This window comes from Scleropages formosus, chromosome 12 (assembly GCF_900964775.1).
Source record: "Scleropages formosus chromosome 12, fSclFor1.1, whole genome shotgun sequence".
Taxonomy (NCBI): domain Eukaryota; kingdom Metazoa; phylum Chordata; class Actinopteri; order Osteoglossiformes; family Osteoglossidae; genus Scleropages; species Scleropages formosus.
Window position 1 is genome coordinate 5118951 of NC_041817.1, and position 26876 is coordinate 5145826.

Here is a 26876-nt window from a genome sequence, read left to right on the forward strand (position 1 = left end):
TATTTGGTTTAATATATTTTAGGTTTCCGGCGCGAGTGCTCCTAGGGTAGTTAAACTCTGTGGTCTTGTAATAGACTGTAATTTTTTTCACTGCAATTACCGCTTTTATTTTATTGTATTGAGGCCCATACTAGATATGGCACAAGAAGCTGCATCACATGAGAACTGACTACTGGTTCAAGAACGAGTAGCAGACCCATCAATACACACACAGTCTGAAACTGCTTGTCCCACATGGGGTTGCGGCGAACCAGAGCCTACCTTGGCAAGAAAGAACGCAGGTCTAGATGGGGAGGGGACACACCCCGGACAGGATGTCAGTGTGCTGCAAGGCACTCCAAGCAGGAACCTCAGACCCGCTACAGAGTGGGACCCGGCCAAGCCAGCTGCCCCCCTGCGCCCCCCCATCACAAAGGAGCTAAAGGAGATGACCCATGTCTGAATCAGCCCTGCAAATTTTGGTTGGTAACTTCATGTTGCTGGCAGTATTCTGTGTAGTGCTTTGGCTGAATCTCAGCTGTATTAATAAAATATTTAACTTTATTAGTTGCAAGACTCTCTGCTGTTCTTCTACAAGATGCACTGTCTGAGACCTAATACCATAATTCACTTTATGGTGATGTTCTTCACATCAGATGCATACATACGTTCCAAAACTATGCCAGTTTCCATAAGCTTCAGACAGGTTGGTATAGAAGTGTACCAGATTATACCTGCAAGCAATTAATTACATGTTGCCTGAATCAACATAATGTTACAACCAGTGGATTAAGCAAATCCTTAAGCGGCTCAAAAAGGATGAAGGGGGTATTTACTTTTGGCTGAGGTTAAATCCACCTCCAGCTTTGAAGAAAGCTTTTCTCTTCAGTTTTTTTTTTTTTTTTTCTCTGAGACATGGCTGTGAAAAAGTGGTTATATCTGTTCTTGGAATAAGCACATGTATTCATGGCACCGATAAATGAATAAAAGCAGTTTGGAGAGATGTCGAAGCCAGATGGGTCCACTTTGAGAAGGATTTTATTATCAAGTTGGAAGATTTGGTCTGTATCAGAAATCTGTATCTTCCATCTTGTGTTTTGTTGTTTGTTTTTGTTTTTTTTTTGGGAACAACCAAGTCCTCGGACCTGCAAAAATACACTATCCACTGTTGAACCACCTCATGCATCTTCTACTTCTGCAAGGTTTGTTGCAGTTGGGGAGATGCAAATAGACCCAAGCTTTTGGGCCAATGAGGGGAAAAGTGTTAATGAGTGCGAAAGCTTTTCCATCAAGGCAGAGGGCATCGGGCTTGCTTCTAATCAGCTTTAATGCATTTGAGCTGCTAATGCGCTGACTGCAGCTTGCACTGTTGTCATTAATTACACTGAAATGGCCATGTCCAATTGCCAAGACAAGGCTTTCTCCAAGCAATTCAGATCAATTTTCATTTGAGAGTGTGGAAAAAGTAAAGATTGCATGTCTGCATAATGATCGTGCTTAAAAGCTTGTTATCAACATTCCTTTTTCATCACTGGTTATGATGAAACAGAACAATCTGGGCAGAATGATATATTATAGATGTTCACAAAGTTTATTTTTGGTAAAGTTTTTTTTTTTTTTTCCTTTAAATGGATAATATATATTCTTAATCTTCATAAACAACTGTTTTTGAGACATCCAATAAGTTATCGGTGTAAGTAACTTGCCTGATGAAGCTACAGTGACTGTGTGTAAACATTTGCCAAAGATAAAAATGAAGGCCTTGGGGAGAAATATGGTTTTGTTGTGCATTTTGTAGGTGTGGACTGAACATTGATGGGACACACACACACATTTTCAGAACCGCTTGTCCCACACGGGGTTGCGGGGAACCAGAGCCTACCCGGTAACACAGGGCGTAAGGCCGGAGGGGGAGGGGACACAGCCAGGATGGGACGCCAGTCCATCGCAAGGCACCCCAAGCAGCACTCGAACCCCAGACCCACCGGAGAGCAGGACTGTGGTCCAACCCACTGCACCACTGCACCCCCTTTGATGGGACAAGATTAACCCCAATTAAAATGATGGTATTAGTTGTTCACCTTTTTATTTTCTTCTATTTTTATGGCTTTGCTGTTTTTAAAAATGATCATTTTAACTATTTATCCACCCATCCTAGTGCAGGGATACGGTGGACCATAGAATATTTTGGAATAAGGCAGGGTATACCATGGATGGGATGGCAGTCTATCACAGAGCAATCACACACAGTATGGTCATTTTAGAGTTACTAATTCACCTGAAAAACAGCCTTTTGACTGTGGGAGGAAACCTGAGCAACTGGAAAAACCCATGTGAAGTGGCCCCTAAACCCAAAATCTGATGATATTTGAAATTTTTTTTCTGTGATTACTATAGTACCCCTCAGCACCCTAATGTTCAGAGTATTTAGCAAATGTATTAACTCTGTCTCAGAAGGAAATCTATCCAACCATTTTCATCCATCACTTGTCCTGATCAAGGTCACGGGGGCCTGGAGCCTATCCTTCTATTACATCTTCTGAAAACAGCTCCTGTCAGTCAAGGTGAAATGTTTGATATGAATATTTGCAATTCACATTTTGTGTCTAGTAGCTCCAGTATCAAGCAAAATCAACATTTAAAATCAAGGTAACAGGTGTTTCTATGTCTTTATGTAGAAAGTATAGAATAAATGTATTTCTGTACAATTAACTTTTTGCTGATAGATCCGAAAGGTGTACTGAAAAGTAATTTCAGTCTTTTTAATGGGATTTTTATCTGTGTGGGATTGTAAAATCTGTGCATACAAACCTCAGAGCTGTGTTGCGTAATCATACTTAAAAGCCATTCTCCCAAAATACAAAATTTCAGTATACAGGCAGTCCCCGGGTTACGAACATCCAACTTACATACAACCCATAGTTACGAACCACCCCCGTAAAGCCTACCAAATTAAAAATTCAAGTTATGTACAATGGTTCGTAACAACAAACAGGCACTACTTTGCAACGTGCATCAAAACATTGCATGTGTACAGTAGTTCCTCGGCTCATGGGCATGTGAGCCCGAGGTAGGACAAAGACGTCCTTGTTTTCAGTCGGACTACATTGCTGTTAAGTGTCTCGTTTGCTACTGTATTTGGTTTCAATCTTTTTTGTTTTTACCCTCCTAACCATGGCACCAACGCATAAATGTGATGCAAGTGATGGTGATGCATCAAAGAAAAGGAAAAAGATCGAATCTAAAGTGAAAATAATACAGTGATCAGAAAAAGGTGACACGCCAATGAACACTGGAAAAGCGAACATTAAAGTTTCTTTAATGGTACACACACACACGCACACTCTATTACATTTACATTTATTCATTTAGCAGATGCTTTTCTCCAAAGCGACGTACATCTCAGAAAAATATAATTTGTGCATTACATTAGGAGAAAGAGAGACATAGTTGCAGACATATGATTAAGTAAACTTAGTTTGTTTCTTTCCACTTTATGCACCAATATTAATCGTATGAGTAGGTGCATAAAATTCAGAATAGAAGAATCCTGACCACCTTCCTTCAATTTTTTTTTTAAAAAAGGTACACAAACATTTACATACAATACAGGAGTAGTGGCTGTGTAAAGGCTTATCTGGGCATGATCATAAAGTTATGGTGCATGAACATTTAAATCATGCATGAGTTTGAGAGAGCATGGGCGAAGTGAGTCTGGAAAAGGTGAGTTTTCAGACCCTTCTTGAATCTAGACAAAGTTTCAGCAGTTCTGAGTGAGAGGGGGAGATCATTCCATGGAAAGGGGGAGGTCATTCCATATTATAAATACTGTAGTTGTCACGACCACGCCCGCACCTCAACCAGCAGCTTCAGTCAGAGCACTCGTCTATAAAAGACATTCTCAGCCTCTCCTCAGTTGTGGAATCTCACTCAAGACAACTTTCCCCTCTGCGGTCTCAAACCAACTGCGCTTTGTTCTCCAAGTTCTGTCCCTCATCATTTCCCCAGTTCCGTTCCACATCTCTTTCAACAACCACCAGCCTTGTTCCTCAACCGTGATTTCGGATCTTTGTCTCTGATCAGTTCGCCAGTTGACCGACCATTCGCCTGTCTCTGACCACGAGAACACGTCTAGTCTTTAGATTGTCAATAAAAGATCCCGCATTTGGGGCCAGCCATATCCTCTGTTCACCATGACAATAGTGACATTTATTATTATCTCTTTCTATGTCTCTCACTATTATAAATACTGTAGTTACATTTCTTATTATTCTTTTTTTTTTTTTTTTTATTACTGTATTGTTATATTAAACATGTTTTAGTGTATCCGGAAGTATTTCTTTAATGTTTTTTATGCATAGAAAGGTACACGATATACTAAGACAAACATTTGACAAACTGACGTTAGACATGAACTGTACCTAACTGTTCCGACTTGCGTACAAGTCCGACTTAAAGACTGGCTTAGGAAGGGAACTCGTTAATAATCCAGGGACTGCCTGTAAAGTCCACTAATGACTAAGACCACGATATGTCCTTGGTCAGTGAGGACTGTACATACAACCAAATCACAAAGATCAAGATGGCTTGAACACACACACACACACATTTTCAGAACCGCTCGTCCCATACGGGGTCACGGGGAACCGGAGCCTACCCGGTAACACAGGGCGTAAGGCCGGAGGGGGAGGGGACACACCCAGGACGGGACGCCAGTCCGCCGCAAGGCACCCCAAGCGGGACTCGAACCCCAGACCCACCGGAGAGCAGGACCGCGCCACCGCGCCACCCTGCATGGCTTGAACAATGAAAACTAAATAAGATCGCAGTCCAGATGACACCTGTTTCCTAATGCAATTCAAAGAGATCTGTTTGCAGCCAAAATGTTTATTCATTTAGCTGACACTTTACTCCAAACCGACTTAAAATGTTCAGCAATTTACAATTATTTACTGATTTGTACAGCTGGGTAATTTTACTGGAGCAATTTAAGGGTAAATGCCATGCTCAAGGGCATTACAACTGGAGGTGGAATTCAAGATTTAGATGAAAAAAATTATGTCAGATATTTCTGAAAATGTTTAAATTACATGCGGGTGCACATCATTACAAGTTTGTTTATCAGGCTATTTATCCACGGCTTTCAAAAACAACTTTCATTGTACTACCATCTGATCTCACAAAGTTAAACATCAACACTGCCGATTCTGACCTCCAGTCCTGAGCTTCTCATTTTGCTGTTTATTAGAATTTTTGTGAAATTTATGCTTTTTACTCAGTAAGTCATCTATGCTATGTTATTGCAAGATGGTGCATAAATATGTTGTATATCTGTTATTAAAAAAACATGCAACAGAAAATATTAGCAAAATTAATTTTTCTTGAGGTGAAATAGCCTTACAAGTTCAATGTTTCTAATATTAATATAATAGTTAGTGGCTAATACTGGCAAAATTGTAATAAGAGTTCAAACATATTATTTGATGCTGATGTCAAAAGACTTCTGAAATACAGTTATTTAGCTTTTTTAAAAAAAAGACTGTGGCCATTTCTTGGGTTGACTCACTGCAGAACTGACCAGGAAAAAAAACTGGTCATCCGCCGCTAACTGACATCATCATCGACGCTCATGTGGAGCAGTTAGAACAAAGCATGGATGCTGGGAAAGTGTAACTGTGCCGCTCAGCAGCTGCAGGACCACTGCTCCTGCTTTCTCACTAAAAAGAAAGTACTGAAGTGTGCTGAAATGAACTGTGGAAGGTTGCAATTTTTAAAATGAATTCCCCCACATATTCCCACAGGTGCCTGGTAATAAAAGTGTGTCTAGATATAGCACTACTGCCGCTAACTTTTGCTGAAGCTCAGGTATGTCATTTTCCATCATGTATGGGGCCTTTCATCCGCTGCACGGTTTCATCCCGCACATCTAAGGCTGAAATCAGGATTATTCATTGTCTCCATACCGAAGGCAAAGCAATGAGGTTTCAGGTTGTGAAATAATGTCGTAATCTCGTGGATTTGATCATCACGTTTGTTCCTCATATTGATTTGGTTGCGGCAAAAGCATTAGGAGTGATAAATCGAATGCCACAGAGACGGAAATTATGAACGGCATTTTGCTCCATCTTGAATGCAAACGGAGGCAGATGAAGCGACACAGCAAAGCGGTGAAATGCTGTTACTGCAATTCTGCTGCTTTTCCATCACACGTTTTCACAGGGATTAATTTCAGCTTTATTGTAGTTAAAAGACACAAAAATAACCACTTTAATGTTTCACTTTGAAAACATTGGATTCTGAATTTCATCCCCCAGATGACGTTAGCATATTTGTCAATTGGCGCCTATTTCATGCTTTTTTCTCACTTCAGTGACAATAGATAATTCATTGTATTCACAGACCAATGAGGTGCTTTATATGCTCATGTCCCAGTATTCATAATTATTTGCTTTATATAGTTTGTCCCAGTTTGACATGCTAACAACACTTAAACAATGTTTCTGAAATCACTTCATGTTTGACATAATGAACATACAAAGCTGCAGCTTTTCTGCATTGAATACTGTAGAAACTTACATATATTCTTAAATTTCAGATAGGTAAATTTTTATTTCTTGATCAGACCAATATATTTATAGTTTTTTTTGCATTGAGCTGCATTTCCAAGTGGAACAAATTAAACAATATATTAATGTCGAGATTGTTTTCAGTAATTAAATGTCATCAATCACCATGCGAGCGACTGCACGTTGTTTCTTTTTCTGTCCAAAGCAGATTCCGGGACACGTCATTTGGCTGGTATCCATTTTGAGGGTCTGTCCCCCCACTGAGTCCCATATGGCACAAAGGGTCCCCCAGTGCTTCAAATGACACTTAATGCTGACTGTTGATGTGGTGTTCAGTGGCCATATTGTGAACGCTGAACAAATGCTAATAAATCTTGTAAGTCATTATTCTTGAACATAATGCAGTGTTACAAATGGCCTCTCAGATTTTCAGGTATTTGATCATAAATAATAAAGTCGACCAATTTTGTGCACATAACTGCACACTTAGTGTATACTCCAGTTATTCTAGGGCTCCTTGTGTTTTGTGTAAGTAATTTTGGAGACTTTGACTTTTGATGGGTGGTGGTGAGACAGCATGGGGCATGGTGGTTAATGCTGCTGCTTTCTACTTGAATGGTTTAGGTTCAGATAATTTCTTCTGCTGTTAAAACTTTGAATACAGTAAATTACTTTGAGAAAAGGATCAATTAAATCAAGAAATGTTAATAAACAGCAATTCTTATTAAAAATAAGTTAATGTTAATACTGAAAGGAATTTACTCCAGCATGTATTTATCTGAACATTTATGCATTGTAGGAAACCTTTGTATTATGCAATGTAATTTTTTTTCTACTCTTGTCCTATTTATAGACACTAGCTATCTAATATGACTTTTTGGGGGTCTCAAGTCATGTTTTTTTTTTATTCCAGCTCACTTCGTCACAGCAGCATTCAGATGAGAATCAGTGTATTCAGTATTTTTGGTTCAGCTGGATTTCTTCTGTAACGGAATGACATGCTCAGTGAAACATAATACTTGGTTAAGAAATGTATACCTTTTTATATGTGCACTTTGTTAAATATACTTTGACCATGGGCAATTCCCAAAGTGAGGCTTTGCTGCAGCTTTAGGAAATTACTCTTCTGCTATTTGCTGAACACTATAAAGGTTGCATGAAGGTGAACCAGAAACATGACTAGTCTGATAGCTTGCAGGATTTTGGAGATTAGAGGGGATAAAATGCTTCTTTTTGATCAAGCAAAGAAAAGGTAGCCCTGGACTGCCATTTCCTCTGCCGTCGCCACGATCTTCAGCCAGAATCTTGCCTTCCTCCGTCACAGGCTGCTTGGTAGTCAGTGCCTGCTCCGAAATTTATTACACAGGGTTTTGTGATCTAGTCATGTGTTGGGCTAGCTGGTTTTGCTTCTTCACCATAATAATATCACAGCCTTCATCACAATAATCACACTGCTGCCTTCCAGCCCTTTTGAATCAATGGTGAATAGGAAATGTGGAGCTTCATTGACTGCTATGAAGCAGAGCGTGGCAGACTTGAAGATTTCTGGTTTTGGCTTAGTCCAAAATTACCTAAGGAACCCCTGAATTCACACAGTGTGCTCTCATAATGAGCTTATTAGAGGACCATGGGCCTGTCTAGCGGCGTATTAAATTGTTGCATATCCTGCTGTGGCTGACTTCGTAAGAGGGTCCAGTGGCTGTTAGTATGAATTTCGTCTCCGCTGTTGACACCCACCTACCCCCAGCATATTCCCATTTGCCGACCTGTCCTCTGTGTTTTTAAAGGCTATGCGAGTCCTGGCTAATTCTGGGCATCTAATTTAATGTTCTTCAGAGGCCTTGGCGATTACGCTTTCCAGCCTTGTTATTACTAGAGTGAGGCTGCCCCCAGACCACCTCTCCACACATCTCTTTACCTGAAAGGGCACTTTAATAAGTCGGGAATTACTTTAAAGGCCCTTCTCTGGCCTTGCAGTTTGGAGAGTGCAAATAAAAGGATGGAGGGGCTAGCCCTTTGAGAGCACTGATACTGAGTCCCATTTCAATATTTACAGTTTTGCATGTAGGGAGAGGAAGCCTGTGTGTTTAGACAGAGAGAGGCAGGGTGAGGTAGTGTGGGGTAAGGTGAGGCAGGAATGCAAACGCGATCAGAATTGTCAACACAGCCACAGGGCAGGGTCTCCAAGCCCATGTTGCACCAGAGACCATAGAGATCAGGTTTGTTGTGGGCTCTCCCATTAAACTGCTACGTTCCATAAAGATAAACATCAAGTTTTGCTGTGAAATTACTTTGACATTAAGTTCACCTTAATTTATTTCTAGGCACCTAAGGACATTTATTCATTTAGTAGATGCTTTTTTCCCCAACTAATGTACAAAGATTCAAAACTAGTACTTACAGTAGCTGATATCTTTATAGGGGGGGTGCGGTGGCGCAGTGGGTTGAACCACAGTCCTGTTCTCCGGTGGGTCTGGGGTTCGAGTCCCGCTTGGGGTGCCTTGCGACGGACTGGCGTCCCGTCCTGGGTGTGTCCCCTCCCCCTCCGGCCTTACGCCCTGTGTTACCGGGTAGGCTCCGGTTCCCCATGACCCGCATGGGACAAGCGGTTCTGAAAATGTGTGTGTGTGTGTGATATCTTTATCCAGTGTCACATATTTGTACAGAAGAGCAGTCATTCACTGACATACACACACAATTTAGAGTGACCAGTTCACCTGAAACCCATATCTTTGGAAGGGGGGAGGAAACCAGAGCACACAGAGTAAATCCATTCAACAACAGGGAGAATACACAAATTCCATAGGGACTGAGCTGGATTTGAACCCATACCTGAATACACAGTGTCAGGCATTGTAAGGAACCAGCACTACCAGCTACTCCACCAGCACTATCCACCACACTGGTGTGCCAAAACAGAACAATTTGCAAAGGGTAAAGCTTGCAAAGCTTTTAAAGCTTTTTTGCTCATTGAAACACTGAGAGGTATAGTTTTAATTTTTCCATACTGGGTTCATTTTTATAAAATATAGTCTAGAAATTATTATTTGTTGAAACCTGTTTGTCAACCTTAACTTGCTTGCAAATTTGAAATCCTTTACTAGATCTTAATTTAAACTAAGCATTACACTTCAATGTCATCATACTGTAAACGAGCTCATCTGTGTTTGACTGAATAATTGCCCCTATAATTGTATGATATCAGGCTACCATCACTTCATTAATATTTCATGGTTGTTGCCTTTGAAATAGATGCAGGCTTGGCAGTGTGACTAAAAGATACCCCCGGTAAATCCAGTTTCTGTGTTTTCTTGATGACAGCCTCTCTTTTGATGAGGACCTTTCCCCTCACCCTGCACCAAAAGGAAAGAAGAAGAAAAAGAAATCAGAACGAAAAAGGAGAAGGAAAAGGTCAGTGTGAAGGGCGTTGACAGACAGGACTTTGAATCAGTTGGTGTGTTGTTGACACTGTAAAGTCTAACAACCAAGTGAATCATTTAAATAAATACAACATAAAAAGGAACTTTTTGAATGCCGTTCTGACACCAAAAATGCTGTCTGAATTCCCACACAGGTGTCCATCATACAACCTTTCACCTCTAAGGAAGAAGAAAAAGAAGAAGAGTTCTAAGAAAAGAAAAAGGCACAGGTATCCACAGCATCCTCCCCTAAATATGAAGATCTATATTATGTTTACATAAATCCTCTTGAACAGAATAATGGCTTAGCTGGTGAAAAATTGTTCTTGTATTTGCACATGAATATGAATGCATAACTTATTTTGTAAATACTGTAAAAACTATTTTTTTCCATGATTTGTTTATACCATTGTGTTATACTGTATGACTCATTATATAGCAATCCTTTTATTTACAAAATTAATCCTATCCTAAAAACAGCCTGGATACCAAAAGGCTAACTCCTATTATTTTAAATGTGAAATGTAACAATGTGTTCCCAGCCCATCTAAAACCCAAAAACCTACAAACTAATTTTCCCAATATCACTAAAATACTGTAAAACACTCTAAAATATAGTGTGGGGTGCATTGATGCAGCAGGTTTGGCCTGTGCCTGCTCTCTGTGGGTTTGGGGTTTGAGTCCCACTTGGGGTAGCTCACGATGGACTGGCATCCCATCCTAGTGGGTCCTATCCCCCTCTAGCCTTGTGCCCTGTGTTGCTGGGTTAGACTCCCACTCACTGCAACCCTGCTTGGGACAAGCGGCTTTATCCAATGTGTGTGTGACTGTAAAACACCTACATAACTGTCATTCTATGATTTTAGCATGATTTAGAACACTTGCGCTTGAGTTAGAACATGCAATATTGAAATTTTTGTAAAAAAGAAAGTGCAGACAACAAATTAAAATAATCAAACAAGGTCATTTACTGTGGTGAACTGTTACTGTACTCACCATAATGAAGAGAAGAACAGCTGATTATGAGTTGTGGTGGATGGAGGAAGGAGGAGGCTTGGCAGTCGTTCTTGTACTGCCACTGCACAAATTCATGGAAACAAAGTGAACAGAAGACAGCAAACCAACAGGAAACAGCCGATGGTACACTAACACCGACTACAGTATATTGCTGCACTTTACTCCTATCAAAAGCCAGGGGCCATTATACGAAAATTTCACATACAATTTCACATCAAGGGGTGCCTGTATATCAGAACTGTTTACTGAGATGATACTTACTAATTCCTTGAAATTCTCAAATTCATTGGCTTATCTGTCTAAATCTTAACTTTTGAAGAAATTAACTCTATTCTTGTGTTCTAGGTCACCCTCCAAAAAGAGAAGACACAGGTAGATATTTCAGTTTTGTTTAAAATGTTTTGAAATTGCCTCAGGGTTCAAAGTTGAACATGTATTTTTCATTGCCTTATTTTTTTTTTTTTTTCAGCTGTTCAATCCCAAAACGGAAAAGGAGGGATCAAAAAAAGCACAAGAAAAGGTCAGTTATTTTTTGTAATAAAATCTGCTATAATTGTTGAAAAAAGTTACTATTTTCTCAAGTTGACAAATTTCAGCCAGCCCTGCCCTTCTGCTGCTTATGCATCAGCTGAACAGTCTTTCCTGATGAATTGAAAAAGGGATTTTTTTTAGTACACAATACACTGCAATGCACTGTTTTTCTTGACAGCCCTGGAATATTAATTTACATTTATTCATTTAGTATACACATTTCGCCAAAGTGACATACAATAACTGTACAATACAAGAAATACAAGTATTTCTCTGAAATGTTTATCCAAGGTGACTTACAGCATTATACACAGCACTAAACTGCTTTACAGTCATTCACACCTCTCTATAGCAGAGCAGTTAACACACACTAGAGGTAATTTAATGTTACCAATTCACAAGAAACACATATCTTTGGGAGGAAGCCACACAGACTTAAGGAGAAACTCCACACAGACTAGATTGAATTCGAACCCATTTCTAAATGCAGAGTCTAAGTGCTGTGAGGTACCAGTGCTACCTGCTGTGCCACCACAGGTTATCCCATGAGAATGTGTTGGTGATAAAGGATGGGACTGGGTAAGGCAGGAGGGTATATGATTCTCTCAACGCATGCCCCCTCCAGTGTCCTGGCTGGCAAATATCCGATTTGCTAGGTGTCGCTGAATGGGTGTCCTCAGAATTAGATGTGGTTCGTGGCTGAAGGCTGCTTTGTGTCACGATACCGTGACAGTGCCATGGGACCAAGCTGAAAAAAGAGGGTTTGTTTTGTGACTGTTGAGAGGGGCGAAACCAATTTCACACTGGGGGCCTGCAACATTTCTAATCCCTTCAGGTGAACCAAACCACATTTCTGACCCTACTGAGGGTTTCTGTATATGTGTCTAGCAGAACACAAGTCTCCACAGCTTTATTTCCACCTTTTTTTCACCTCCTTTCTGACTCTCTGGGTGCTGCTGAAAGTCAGAGCAGTGCAACATCCCTTGTCATGTTCAGCCAGTTCTTGACTTCGTAGTAAAATGTGCAATACTCCCCGAAAGATTATTTTAACAAAGAAGGCCAATAGGTGGTGTAGTTGTTATAGCTGTTGGTTTGCACTCAAAAGATCCAGATTCAAATCCTCCTGCTAAAAATACGCTTGAGCAAAGCACTTACCCTGTGTGAAGGTCCTGTAAATGTGTAAATCACTGATGTAGCTTAACTTTGCAAGTCATTTTAGAAAAAAGCCATCTGCTAATGAATAGCTGACTAACTGTGGACCTACCTTTTTTCCCTCCAATGGATACAGGAGTGTTATTTTTTAAATTTTACTTTCTTCATGTTTCTTCAGCAAATGAGACTTCTTTTCATCCTTTCATCAGTGTCTTTGGTATGCTATGCAAAAAGCTTGAGTGAATGTAGTGAAGGGATACTAATTGACATATATGATACGCTTGGCAAAAGTCATGAAGAAATGGACAGAATTCATTTCCAAAGAAATTCCTAGCTGTGGGCATTCTCAGCCGGTGCCAGTTGGAAAATATAACTGCAACTGCAACAGCCACAGACACTGAGGCCATTCCACACTGAATTGGAGAGTGTCTCTTTTAAACACTGTGGAAACACTATCACTCAAGCTTAAAAACCATTTAAACGATATGATGGCATCTACAATGCAAGTGCAAGCACTTAATCAAAGTAGCAGGACTCAAATGAATGTTCAGATACTGCAGTGAATGTACAGCATCAGAATCAACTGTATTTCACAATTTCACATGTACCTATTTGTTATGATGAGTAAAGTGATATATAAATATCCATCACACCCTTTACTCAAAAATTAGTCGTCGTTGTGTTTTGATGGTGTGACGAATGTAATAGGCACAGGGAATTGTTTTTGGACATTCTCAAAAAACTGACAGGCAATTGCTGACATCAAGCAAATTTTGCTTCTGCAGCATATCTGCCTTCATCCTTGTCCTGCATATTCAGACAGTATACACGCTAGAGCTCAGTAAACTGTGTCTCTCACAGATATGTCACTAGATCCAAAAAAAATCTCACATCAGGATATGTTTTAACTGAAAAATGAAAGATAAAAAAACAAGTGTGTTTTTATGTCTTATTTAAAAATTAGTATTGTCTTTTATAAAAAAGGTTTTTGACATAAATATTGTGGCAATACATTTGTTTTTATCTTTTCACCTTTTAGTACTGTATGTGTTTTCTATAAAGACACACTTCTCACTTCTTGCTACTACGGAACATGTAGCATCATTAATATATTTTCTGTTATAAAAATCATTGACAATATTTAAAATACACATTTGGTATTTATGGATATTGGTTACCCAGTGCTGATCTTAGACCATAATGAGTTTGAGATCCTCAGTCCACATTAATAACTTTGTCTATTCCATGTGGGAAAATAGGTGCACTATACTGAATGTTTTTTCTCTATGAGACACTTTTCAGTCACTATTAGCATGGTATACCAAGATCCCCTTGTACCGTAGTGTTTGTCAAGGAGTGCACCACTGCTGCTTTTGAGTCACGCAAGATGAAACAGGACTGTCCCCTCAGTGGATGTGCCAGATTGAGGGGGCCGTTAAGTCGGCCAGCGGGACTGGACTGAGTACAGAGAAAAGCCTGACAGGCAGCTGGCCTCCTGGGATGTCTCTGGCAGAGTGCCGGCTTATGGGAACTGACACAGCGATCGAGTCCTTAACACTGACATGCGTCAGAGCAACTGGGCTTCCTGCTACTAGAGAGGTTTCTTGCCGAGCGCAGCCTCCATCAGTTTCCCATCGCAGGTCCGTCTCCCACTGGCCCTATTGTCATTAGGCACAGAAGGAGGTCTATTATTTTTCTCCTTTTCCAGTTGGTCAGGTAAAGTTTTCTTTTGAGTGTAAATGTTCACACCCACTATTTCAATAATAGGGCAGTAGATGGCATAGCAGTTCGAAATGCCAAATTCGGACTGTAAATTTCAAGTTTCAATCCCACCTCCTGCTGTAGCACCCTTGATCAAGGTATTTACCCTAAATTCCTCCAGTAAAAATTTCCCAACTATGTATATGGGTAAATCATTGTAAGTAGCTGATTGATTTCAGTCACATCAGAAAAAAGCGTCAGCTAAACTAATAAATTTAAACACCTGATAAAAGCAGTGTACAATGGTGTCTGTTTCATTGCTCCTTCTCTCTAAAGACTGCTGATTTAAATACAAAGATCTAGCTGTATGCTGGACTACATATGGATGAGGTACTAAGTGGGTAACATAACCTAGAAAGCTAAGTATGTCAAAACAATCCAAAATGCAGGGTTTCTAGGTAGCCTCCCAATGGCAGGTCCTCAAATAGGTTGTAAAACCCAAAAAGCTACACTGAAGTTATTTGCTGTGAAGTTTCACACAAATGGTTGATAGTTTATGGACAAATTCCATTAACTGTAAATATGAAGAAATGTCCCCGTTGTCAGCGATAGTCTGTCTCCTCTATGCATGTGTCAATGACAGATATCCAGTCATTTCTTCCAAGTGAACATTTACAACAAGCTCACAACTTGACAGAAACACACTGTTTCCTGACAGAAATTCACTGTAGGAGGTATGTCACCTAAAAAAACACTAATTTGAGCTGCATCAGATCCAGCCTTATTATTGCCAACATGTCAACAACCCAAATAAGAGAGACAACACGCTTCACCAAGCAGGTGGTTTAAGAAATAATCCATTACTTTTTAGGCTCTAACCTTTGCAGCCACTTGGGGTTTTGCTTAAATGGCTGATCTTGTTCTGTTCAGAACATGCCATCTAGAGTAGTACATGGTGGTGTTCTCTCTGCCCCAGTGTCATCCTTCATGAAATGTAGAGATTTCCTCAAATAAACTCAGAGACATGCAGAACTACTGTGTCAGCTGGCATAAGTGACATTCATGTCATTCCTACAGTGTAACTGTCATAACATGCCTGTGGGACTGAAAATGTCTATTGAATACTTTGTGATCTGAAAGAAAGTTTGACACAAAGAAGAAAATACAGAACCTTGGCGATGATTAATGTCAGCTGGCATGTAGGGGTCTACGTAGGTGTGAGGTACATCTCATGCCTGCCCCTTCACATGAAGGTCTTCCACGTTTTCTTTGCAATGTTTGTTCTCTGAGTGACGGGCTCTGCCAAGGAGGTGCTGCAGAAACAGGATGACTTCTGCCATGTGGTACCAGAGAGGTGAGGTGGTTGACTCTATAGTTTTATAGGAGCTGACAGAGTCAAACAGTGGGTCAGCACCTCTTCACTGAGATTATAAAATGAGAAGTAACACACGCAAAGGACTGACTGCTCGAGGGGGAAATTAAATTTGAATGTGACACATTTTCCCTAGCTGCTCTGGCTGCACCATTAGACGGCGGAAGGGAGTTGATGATCTCTGTCTCAGCCTCCCCGCTTGCCATGCAGGTCACGGAGCCACGCGCACAGGAGGCGTCACTACCGGAGGTCAGAGTCTGAGAGTTCCACTCGCCGCTCCTCCAGTGCTGACAGCAGGTAAGGGGACTAGGGGAAGGGATGTGGAGAGTCTCTGCTGGTAATGTCTCATTTGCACTACATTAAAAGGGATGGATTCGGAAAGAGATATGCAGCCAACCCCAAGATACAAGCATTCAGTTTATGAAAAAATTCTTAGTATTTACAAAGATCAGATTTGGATTTCACACACTACCTGATTGCTGACTGTATCCAGACCGCAGCCACCATGCGGTCTTCCTCACAGTGCTTCATAAGTTCTTAACTGCTATTCTTTCTTAGTTTCACCCTTTATAATCTTTGTAATCCTGGCAATCATTTGGACTGTCCAGTTTTTCAGTAACTGTAAATCCATTTTATTTATTGTTTTCATTCGTCCTTTTTTTTTTTTTTTTTGCATTGAAAGTCAAGTTAATACATTACATTTAATTCATTTAGCTGACACTTTTCTCCAAAGCAGCTTACAATGTTAAGGTACTTATAACTACCCATTTATACAGCTGGGTAATTTCACTAGAGCAGTTTTAGAGTAAGTACCTTGTTCAAGGGTACAGCTGGAGGTGAGACTCAAACCTACACCCTTTTGGGTCCAAAAGCTGCAGTGTTAACCATTACACTACGAGCTGCTCTTACATAAACATTTAGTATCACATGTATGTATGTATGGTTTCTGTTTAAGTGTATGGTATGCAACAGCTATGAAAGAGCTGAACAACTGCCATATGGTATTATACAGTAATTAATGAAATGAAACCTCTTGTTGTGATGTGTTATAATTAATGTTAACTGTTGAAGTAACTGTGTCCATGTCAGCAGGATTTGAAGATATTTAATTATAACTGAGGCTTAGGAATGCCTGAAATGTTTTACCATTGAAACAAGTGGCAATTACATCTATGATTTACAAGAATTAACCTTGCAAAAAGTTTTCCGGGAACTAATTGCCTTTGTATGGCAGTAAAAGACTATGTTCCAAATTGTATAATGATGTGTACACAAAATCCATAGTCATTATTAGTCACTTTCTTTTGACCATCTCCATCCTCTTGAACTCAGTTTCCTTTTGGATATGGGGTTTTACTTGCTGTTACTAGAATTTGTAACATAGCTTTGCACAGCATAATGATATCACAGAGCATTGATTATGATTTCTCATAAATTTGCTTGTTTTACATACTGTATATTATTAAGACTGGAAATTTTTGGTATTGCATTATTTTGTCTGCCACTAATTTACTCATTGGGAATCTGGAGCAACCATTCACTCATGTTCAGATTGAGGCTCCTCTTACCATATGAAAAGGAGAACCAGAGTTTAAAATTGAAATAGTCTGAGGCAGAAGATGATTGCTTTTAAATCCCTCTTGATCTCTCCATTATATGGAATTTCTGTGGGATATTCAGTAGGGAAAATTATTATAGAAGTTGAACTGTGTGGCTATATACTCTACTGTACTGAAATGAAGACAGCGGGAATGACCAGAATTATCTCCAGTTCACAAAAACTCCATTACTCAGTTGACAATTGATACAATACATACTAATTGTATTTGGCACAATTCACACATTAATTTTAATCTCCTATAGTCCTGTGAAAATATTACACATGGGAGAGACTGTAATTTTCTCATAATGATAACGGTTGCCTTATGAGTTGGATACATATGTGACTCGGTGTTTGTGGGTTTCTGTGTGCATGCATGTATGTGCACTTGTGTGATGCCAGGTTGGTACCATGGGCATTCTACAGGAGCAGACACCTCATTCTGCTCAAAGATGTTTTTAGCCTTCTTGTTTTCATCACAGACTGCAACTCCTACACCCCTCCTAATGCAGTTGGGTTGGAACAACAGTCTTTCTGGCGGCTTAACTGTTGATGCGCTCTGCTTACTGGAACTTTGTGGAGGTGACAAATCCCTGAGGCTGTTGAGCACTAGCTGCTGTGGCCAGTGCACTGCTCTTTTTACAAGGGAGTGTGTGGGGCTGTCTAAGAGCCTAGCCATCGCTGGAGTCAGAGACACACACTGCAGATGTCAGCTTGTTCTGTTATCACAGTGGCAAGTGTGAAACGTGCTTGGTATACACACGGTAGTATTCCACAGGGTAATGCAAGCATTTCACAATAATACTGACAAAGGTCATCATTCCATCCAGCCTCCCTTTTTCAGTGCGACTTCAAATGCATCACTGAGGCCTTGACATTTTACAGCCTCAGCCTCCCAGATGCATACATTGAGAACTTGAATGCTATGAACTGGACAATTTGGGGGAAGCAGTTCCATGCTATTCCTTCAATTATGTTCCCAAGAGGCTCTCCTGGGAAAAAAGAAAAAAAAAAAGTTGCAGTTATACTTTGTTCCTGTTTGAAAATATGAGGAAAATTTCAGGCATAGTCGTTTGCCTTGTCCAACTTTAATTTTCTGGCCATATTGATTTACTAATGATGAAACACAGTCATTGCAAATATCCCTGTTTAAATCAAATAACGGCTTGCACATTAATTAATTTAGTTGACACCTTTGTCCAAAATTACTTTGTAGTGTATTTCCAGTCATCCTCCAGAAGCCCCAGAAAGAACCAGGTGACAGCCTGAGATTTATTTTTATTTTGGCATTTGCTGAAACTGAAAAAATCAGAAAAGAAATTGTCATTTGTACACCTGCCCTAGTTTCACACTGGCCTTCCTCTCTTTTGGCCATCTTAATAGGAACTAACAAACTAAAGTGGAAAGAAAAATGTAGTTTTTTTGTTTTGCAAACTTCCAAAATAAACATACATTTTTGGTAATAAAAACATAAGTGAAAGCATAATAACAACATACAGAATATGTTACTGCAAGCAACGGAAAAAAATGTCCTTAACACACCACCCTTAGTTTCACAGTGGCCTTCTGTCTTGGGCATCTGAATATGGGCTGAGAAGGAACCCCTGGGAATACTATGAACCAAAATGTGGGTTTACATCTCAAATGAGAAATTAACACTGTATATTTGAAGTTAAAATAGGAAAGACAGCCATTTCTATTCAATATAATGTAAAATGTTGTGACACATATTATATAACACATATGACACATATTATAGCCTTTATTCAGCCACTACTCCGGCATTGTGTTTGCTTGTTTGTGTATCTTATAATATAACAAAAAAAAAAAAAAAATTGGTTAGAGGGTATCAGGATTTGTCTATCCTGTGTTTTATGTACCTTCTCGAACGATGAACCTCTGTGCAGCAAGTGGTAGGCAACGAACTAGGTTTACTTGAGAGTCACATGTCTGCAGCCATGTCTCATTCTCTTAATGTAACGCATAAATTGTACTTTTGCTGAGATGTACGTCGCATTGGACAAAAGCGTCTGCTAAATGAATAAATGTAAATATAAATATAAGTACAGGAAACTGAATGACATTAAAGATGTAAATTTGTGACTTCCTTCCTTTCCCCCAGATAACACATGTTTGGACACCTAAAAGTTCAGCTTCTGATAAATTTTTGCTGAAAGTGGAAATTCACAAACCAAGGGCAATTTAGATTCACTAATCCACTTACAACTTTAGGACTGTGGGAGGTTAACTGGTGCCCCTGGAGAAAACTCACACAGAAACAAGTAGAACATACAAACTCCACACAGACCAAGTGGGGATCGACCCACGTTTTCTTGCACTACCCAGGCTCTGTGAGATAACAGCACTACTTGCTGTACCGCTCTGCAACCCTTGACTATAAAAAAAATAATCTAAACATTTAAGCTTTTGTTCAGGGGGTGTGGTAGTGCAGTGGGTTTGGCCAGGGCCCTCTCTGTGGTGGGCCTGGAGTTCAAGTCCTGCTTGGGGTTGCCTTGCAACAGACTAGTGCCATCATATCCCCGAGAAGAACACACACATGCATTTTCTGAACCACTTGTCCTATATGGGGTCATGGGGAACCAGAGCCCAAGCCAGCAACATGGCATAAGGCTGGAGGGGGATAGGACACACCCAGGACAGGATGCCAGTCCATCACAAGGCACCCCAAGTGGGATTCAAACCCCAGACCCACCAGAGAGCAGGACCCAGGCCAACCCACTGCACCACTGCACCACCATGCCCCCTGAGAGGAAAACAATATAAACAAAACAAACTCCCAGGTAAAGCAAATCAGAGAAAAATAAACCTTTTGGTGTCAGTTGGGGTGTGGTGGAGCAGTGGGTTGGACCGGGTCCTGCTTTCTGGTGGGTCTGGGGTTCGAGCCCTGGTTAGGGTGCCTTGTGACGGGCTGGTGTCCTATCCTGTCCTGGGTGTGTCCCCTCCCCTTCCAGCCTTACACCCTGTGTTGCCACATTAGGCTCCGTGACCTCGTATGGGACAAGCAGTTCAGATTGTGTGTGTGTCAGTATCAATAGTTACCCATCCATCCTGGTCATTCTAGTCTATTACAGTGTTCCTGTGTGGAGTGCTTCTCTAGATAAAGTCAGTTTGGTTAGGACATGCAAAATTAGCATCAATGTGATCAGAAGCCATAATCCACATTGTTACCTGCTAGCACCATATACTTATTCAGTGTTTATTGGTCAGTTCCTCTGCAGGTTCTATGAAAATCGATTATATGAACTTTATATATGATAAATAGTACCTACTGCTGGCAGTGATGGGATATGAAAGATAAAAAGGGATGTAGTTCAGCTCTGTAGAACCAAAACTGCTTTTACCTCTTCAGCCAGGGCCAGTTGGTATTTTTCCTAAAAAAGCACTTATTGCTGGACTGAGCGTAAAAGGCAGCTGCAAAGTTGTAAACAGCACCAACAGGAGACCCCTGAATATGAGAGAGTGCCAGTGCTACATGAACACCCACCTTCCGGGATTCAGGGTCTGTCTGATGACTATCCGTGTGCCTGCAGGCGTCTGCCCAGGTCTGCCCAACGCTCCCCATCAGGAAGCTCAGCCAGGCGGCCACACCGCAGAAAGAAGGACAGTGCACCTGTGAGGCAGGCGGAGAGCACACTGGGGCCAGCGGCCGTGTCAGCGTGTGAAAAGCCTGTGCGCCACCGCCCGGCCCACCCAGCCAATGGCACCGTAAGTGTTCCTTGGGTTGCTGGCGGCTCGTGTGTGGGCGCATGATTTCATTTTCTTACTACTATACTGAGGCCATGTAAAACGTTGGTTTTGTCCACACACCACAGTTAGTCCACATATAACTGATAATTCTGGCACTTGCACAACAATCTGGACATAAAGCAACCCCCTTGTGCGTGTTTTGCACAAAGGAACTCTCTGAGCATTTTAAATATAACAAAAATAATTAACATTGACCCAATAATCTTTAAGATTACCAAAGATTAGAAAAGCACAGATATATGTGCATATACACATATTCTGTATGCATAAAAGTATAGTCCATTCACATTGTATAACCACTGAATAATTTTTCCTTGTATATTTTTCAATTTTATTTAATTACATTAATCATTTTATCTTAACTTTACATGGCCTAACTTGTGTTTTATGACCTCTTTTCATTCTTATATGTTAATACTAAATTCATCTATTATTGCTTTCCGTTTATATGTGAAAGAATTAAATTATTATAATGCTACAGTATCTCGGCATTGCAATACCATGAAATCAATAATTATCTGTATTGCTATAAGCAAACATTGGTATACTCAGAGATTAATATAAAAGCACAAGATCAATGTTTTAATTACATGTTGAATCTACACACATTTAATAGTATTGTCATGAAATTAACAGATCTTTCATAATTAAAAGATGTTCTTTAGTATGTTGTTGCCAACCTGCATACACTGCAGTCTGCCTGTGACTTTGAATATCATGTTACACTCAAATTAGTCATTAAATGAGCTTCAATGAAATGTACATTAAAGATTAATTTGAAATAACATTGATTAAATACAAGACTGCAAACAACATTACTGTACATTTTTCAGTTTGGTTAATTCAATACATTCTCCTGCATTTATTCAGTTAAAAAATGTGAGTAAATACATTCCACAGAGACAAAAGAGAGAGCAAAAATCTCCTCCTAACACTCAAACACACACACACACACACACACACACACACACACACATCACAGCCGTGTTAATAACAGTGAGCTATATTGAAGTTATGTGTGACGCACTGAATTTTACATTGAAATCATCACTGTAAGTCTTATTCCAGCATGCTTTTATATTCAATTGTTTCATAGCACTAACAATTTGCTTTTTGTTAATTGAATCCAAATTGGGTATTTTGTTAATATTTCCTTTCTAAGAAAGCATTCCTTTCGAATAAAGGAAAGGTGGGTATTGGTCTAAAGTGAATAAAGAGCAAAAATTCTTTGATAGCAGGATGGTGACTGAGTGTCGTTCTCACCTCGGTGGAGCGGCCAGGCACTCGTGAAATATGTTCCCGTGGTGGTTCACACTAAAGCAGCATTTAATGTGGACCCAATTCAGAGCCTGTGGTTGGCGTTAAATGTTTTCGACAAGTTGGTTCGATGAGACTGATCTCGGAGGTTAAGCTTGGTCTTCACTGGTATCGCTCTATCACACGATTCGAAGTTCCTTGCTGACAGAGGACAAAATGCCACACACAGTCAGAGAAAGGTTATTAGACAATTTATATTTACTGTTGCTTTCCACAGATTTTTTATGGATTACAGTCAAACAAAGAAAATAGGTATATTAATGGTCCTCACCAGGAAAAGAACCTAATTCTGCAGTATCCAGATTCAAGGTCCTATTTAAATGATCAGAGATGTTATATATTCAGAATTCACATTAGCAATACATAGAAGCTGATGTACCTGCTGAGGGAATTGCAGCACATAAATATTAATAAATGTTTTATTCTGGGTTATCAGTAAGCTACCAAGTGTACTGTCAGTAGAAGATTTAAAAATATTCAGACAGTCACAAAATGTTTGACTTCTGTAATCTTTTGTCAGCTGAGCTGAATTCTTCTGTTCTACCCTTTTGTTACTGATACCTTGTCTCAGGTACTCAGATAAGTCCACAGTTTTCTGGATGACTTAACACACAAAATGATGTCCAAATTGAATTAGTACCAACCAGCTAAACTGACCTAAATCGCTGGAGCTTATAACACGCTGCTTTTGAAATAACCTCACTGCAGGCTTATGGCTTTTGGATTGACAAACAGGGTGTTGTTGGATTTCGAGCACTTGCATCTTTTCTCAGGTTCAGAAATGAGATTAGCATTGAACCTGCATTCCCTTTCCCAAGGACAGCCCAAAGTGAACTGCAGAGCTACAGTTGCACATGGCCACCTGGCACAGGGACTGAAGAGAGGGTTATTGTCTTTTTCTTGTAATTCACGACTCTAATGATGCACTTATGTTGCCCGCTCTCCCCTTTTTCTTACACCTTACCTACTTAAGGAGGAAATCTTGATTGGTAAGTCGATGCTATCCGTAGACATAGGGTTTTACTGTAGGTCGCTGGAGGCAAATTAATTTCTTCTTACAGGAAAAAAGCACAAAAACTGTACTTTCTTGAGGGCTTTCTTAGTTAAGAGTGATGGAATATCTCTTTGTCTGCAATTCTTTTAATTTTTACATAATACCCATTTTGTGATGTTTGTTCAATGTCCATTAAAAGAGACTTTAATTGGGACTCTTCTTTTGTTTCTTTTCTCTCTTTCTCAACTTAAAGCAATTTGTAGTTTTATTCACAGTTTCTCCCTCCTTTTAAAATATTCTTTGGTTGTTCCTTTTATATGTTTCTTTTTGGTTCAATGTTTATTAATTCTGTTGATTTTTTTTTTTTTTTTTTTGGTTTTGTCTCTTTCATTTTATGGTTTGTTATGTTTTGTTTCGACATTATTCGCATGCTACAGATTTGCATGATGTCTTAATCTTTCCAAGTTTCCTGTCCCAAAAATAATTTCTTCTCTGTGTTCTATAGGGAGGTACGTGCCTTTATAGAGTATTTACAGTGGATCGTACAGGTAGATGCTTGAGATTGTTGGTAACGTGTCCTGTAGTAAAGCGACAGACCCATTTTTGTCTGCTTGCAGATTGTGCACTCAGAGTCTGGAGGTGACATTTTTACCCAAAAGGGAATCCACCATGACATTCTGTGCAGTCACGACAAAGGACAACAGGATTCCGACTCTGGGAATGACACGTCCTCCCCACCATCAACCAAAACTGGCTCAATGAGGTCAAAGGTGAACAAAAATGAAAAGGCCCTTTGCCGAACAGGGTCACCATCCCCTGAAAAATCTCAGTTCACCGATGGCGATAATGCCTCTGATTCAGGGAATTCTGTGACCAGCTACTCATCTTTTTGTAAGCCTCTCCTGTTGGACAGTGGCTCAGCTAGAGCCTCTTTAAATGGAAACGGAAAAAGGTGCGTCCCATCGACAGCTACAGTCTACAAGGCATCGCTTTTGGTGCAGTACTTTCCCAGCATATTCAGAAAATGAAAATCATGGGGGATAGTTGTCTTGAGAGACAATGTCTATATCCAAAGCAATTTCTTCAAAGGCCTGTTCATATGGATTTGGTAAAATTTAAAATTATACATTTATAAATGGAATCAAGATCCGGTGCACCTGAAGGTGCTATGTGTAGACTTCACAGCTTTACAGAGAAATCTATGCTTGCTGACAAAAAACTTATGAAATATTTGTTTATTTCTTCTGCAGCCTTAATAAAAAGGTCATACACAATATGATATAAAGGTATTTCTGAAGTATATGTATGTAATAGAGCAGTCCATAAATGGCTAATGGAATCTCCATGGCACATTCTTCCCTCTCCAGTGACCTAACTCCCAGAATATGTGGGCCTGTGTGGGGGAAATCCAAGGCACCTGGAGTCGCTGTGGGTAGGAGCATAACCCCTCCACACAGGCGGTCTCGGACCCGCTCTCGGAGCAGTCTAAGCAAAAGTAGATCCTCACGGAGATCTCAGTTTTCAGACCGCTACTCCCGCAGTCGATCGCTGTCCTCAGGAAGGTGCGTCCCCTAAATCACCTAAATATTTTAGCCCAGCACAGAACCTCAGTCCGTCAGGGATTTGAACTTTTACAGTCACCTTGACATGGTTTTCATTTTTACTCTCTCCTTTATTAAGGTCATACTCCCGTTCACCCAGATCTGATAAATCCAGGAGGAGTGTGGAGAGTGGAAGTTCTCGCAGGAGTCCTAGTTACTCCAGATACAGCCTATGCAGGTAAAGAAGACATCTTGCAAAATCATTAGCATGTGGAGTACACTGTAGGAAATAATAAACTTAATTTAGATGTATGTTTTTAGGTAAAAAACATTTGATAAGTCACTGTACTGTCAAGTATTTGTCACAATGAGTAGAAGACATATTCATATGTTCAAAGTCGTATTCAAAATCCATATGTTCAAATGCAAAATGATATTAGAAATAAACCTTAAATGTAAAATTAAGTCACCTTGGAAAATGGTGTGTGCTCAATACTACTACAATCAATAATAATAATAATAATAATAATAACAATAATAAACAGCAGAGGCATGTTCTAAAAGCTGTTTCATGTTGAAATCAAAAGGACTCGTGAGGATGGGAAAGAACACAGGAAATATAGCCCTTCTGGGAAGGAGTCGAAGCGTGAGCGAGAACGACGCAGGAAGCGGTCCTACTCTCCCATGAGGAAGAGGAGGAGAGACTCGCCCAGCCACCTCGAAGCCAGGAGAATTACCAGGTTTGCTTCAACAACAGCAGCATGCACACAGCTGCTGGCAAACAATGCCCTTCAGCAGTAAGCTGAAACAGTACATATTTCATCATGAACATGCAAGAACTGAGATCAACCAGACAATAGGGGGAAAACAGCTAAAGTAACTTGTGCAGACCCTCAAGACCACAAAATAAAAACTGAAACCACTCTGAAGCGGGTCTCCTGAGTGGCTTGGGTTGCTAAAGCACTCTACCCGAAAGCAAGCTGCTGGCGACATTGCAAATTGACCCACTGGGAAATGCAACCCTGTTGCATGATTGAAGGCAGTGCTGTTGTTAACAGTGCAGACCTGTAACATGAAGGGCTCTAGCTACAGTCTCAGACTTATGGCTGTAGTTACCCTAATGCAAGATGTCCAACCTTACCATACCTAGTAAAATATCCAACTGTATAAATTGGTAAAGAAAGCCCTATCTGTGGGAAGCATGGTGGTACAGCAGGTAGCACAGGGGTCTCACAGTGTGTGGACTGTGCAATTGATTGTAGGATCAGTCCCCATTTGGTTTATGAGGATGTTTGTATGTTTTCTTTGTGTTTGCAGTGGTTTCCTCCACAGTTCAAAATACATGTTTAGGTGGACTGGCGACATTAAATTACCTGCAATGTGAGTTAATGAATGTGTGTGTGTGGAATATAAAAGGAGGCGGCACTCTGAAACTTAGTAGATTTCAGGCAGTTGGTGGTGTAGTGGTTAGAACTGTACATTTTATTTGAAGAACCCAGGTCTGAATCCTATCTCCTGTTGTAGTACTCTTGATCAAGGTACTTACCCTGAATTGATACAGTAAAAATTACCCAGCTGTAGAAAGGGTTTAATCATTGTAAGTCACTTTGAAGAAAAGTGTCAGCTAAATAAATATAAGCAAATCTAATTTGCACAATTCATGGATGAGTTTTGCACTGATGCTTCATCAACTGATATGTATATTGCATCAAGAGACACACAATATGTATGGTTTATAGAACCTTTATGAACAAGGTTATAACCTTATAATTTTTCAACACTCAAATGATAGAAAGGAGACCAGTAACTGCACAGTGCACATGATATAAATGAAACAAGCCAAGGAAAGTAAATGGGCTATGATCATTACAGTGTTATTAATGATAACAAGAATAAAAGGAACAAGTAATAAGAAACAT

The 26876-nt window shown here is 40.0% G+C and overlaps 1 protein-coding gene across 1 annotated transcript in view; it reads left to right on the plus strand.

The window, feature by feature from the left end:
• The window catches only part of srrm4 (serine/arginine repetitive matrix 4), a 90056-nt gene that overhangs the window by 59656 nt on the left and 3524 nt on the right, over positions 1-26876 (plus strand). Inside the window, exons 3-12 of the mRNA XM_018737831.2 lie at positions 9867-9956; positions 10120-10194; positions 11327-11353; positions 11451-11501; positions 15948-16034; positions 20889-21063; positions 24034-24368; positions 24784-24978; positions 25097-25195; positions 25545-25697. Of these exons, the coding sequence (XP_018593347.2) occupies positions 9867-9956; positions 10120-10194; positions 11327-11353; positions 11451-11501; positions 15948-16034; positions 20889-21063; positions 24034-24368; positions 24784-24978; positions 25097-25195; positions 25545-25697 (1287 nt within the window). The remainder of the gene's footprint in view (positions 1-9866; positions 9957-10119; positions 10195-11326; positions 11354-11450; positions 11502-15947; positions 16035-20888; positions 21064-24033; positions 24369-24783; positions 24979-25096; positions 25196-25544; positions 25698-26876) is intronic.